Below are 1,102 nucleotides of genomic sequence, written 5' to 3'. Positions count from 1 at the left end.
CTGTTGTTGCTGCTGCTGCTGCTTCCCTGTCTGTTCGTGTTGGGAAAAAGAACAAAGGTCTGCTGGCAGTTTTATTATTATTATTTATAATAATTATTAATTATTTATTATTTATTTTTATCATTTATTATTTATTATTTATTGTTATTATTTGTTATTTATTATTTATTATTTATTATTTGTTAATAATAAATGCCCTTCTCTCAATTCTGTTTGTGCTTATATTTATTTTTATATTTGCATCTATATTTAGATTTATAATTATAATTATAATTTATAAATATAAATATATTTATATTTATAATTAAATATATAATTCTAATTAAATTTATAATTATAATTATTATTATATTTCACCTCTTCTTTTAAAGAATCCAAATCGCCGCAAATGCATGCGGGCCACTGAAGTGTACGTACACCTGAAGCCGCTGCGCCCGCCCCACAGTCTTCTGCGGCGCGCCCGCGCTGCTGCTGCTGCTGCAGCTGTAGCTGCTGCTGCTGCTGCTGCTGCTCGTAAATGTGCCGCAGGTGGTTAGCAGCACCATCTGCTGCTAAGACAAGAGAGGCTTGCTGCAGCAGCGCCTTAAAGTAAGGAGGCAGCGGCCTGTTTAGCACCAGCAGCACAACACGCCCAGCCTCTGCTGCAGCAGCAGCTGGTGCTGCTGCTGCTGCTGCTGCTTCTGCTGTTGCTGCTGCTGCGGCTGGAGCAGGAGGAACTGCCTTCCATTTGGCGCTGCCGGGGCGCAGCGCTTCCAGAAAACGCAAATCGAGAATATGCGTGGGCCCGCTGCTGCTGCTGCTGCTGCTGCTGTGGCTCCGTCTTTGCTGAGCAGCAGCAGGTGGCTTCAACGCAGCTGCTGCGCTGCAGCAGCCTTGGGGCTTGCATGCAGAGGCCCTTGGGGCTCGGAGCGCATGCATTGCATGCAGCTGAGGCCTAAAAGGAAAAACAAAAGCGCCCCTGGCAGCAGGCAGCATTTGGGGGGCCCCTAGGGAATAAGGGCGTCTGGCGGGGGCTGCTGCAGCGCGAGGTGTACAGACACCCGAGAGCAGCAGCAGCGGCAAACGGCGAGGCTGCCTGTGGTCAGAGGGAGCCCCGAAAGAA

At 47.3% G+C, this 1,102-nt stretch overlaps 1 protein-coding gene across 1 annotated transcript; it reads right to left on the bottom strand.

Annotated features, from left to right (window-relative positions):
* Positions 1–318: 318 nt before the first annotated feature.
* On the bottom strand, positions 319–975 carry ETH_00042750 (uncharacterized protein; the record flags this gene model as incomplete). The annotated part of the gene is made up of 1 exon (XM_013374733.1): positions 319–975. The coding sequence occupies one exon, from the start codon at positions 973–975 to the stop codon at positions 319–321; it is 657 nt and encodes a 218-aa protein (XP_013230187.1).
* Between the last annotated feature and the right edge of the window lie 127 nt (positions 976–1,102).

This window comes from Eimeria tenella, genomic scaffold (assembly GCF_000499545.2).
Source record: "Eimeria tenella Houghton genomic scaffold, Eth_scaff2241, whole genome shotgun sequence".
In the NCBI taxonomy this organism is placed as follows: Eukaryota; Apicomplexa; class Conoidasida; order Eucoccidiorida; family Eimeriidae; genus Eimeria; species Eimeria tenella.
The sequence above is the reverse complement of the archived record's forward strand: the minus strand, read 5'-3'. Positions and strand labels throughout refer to the sequence as shown.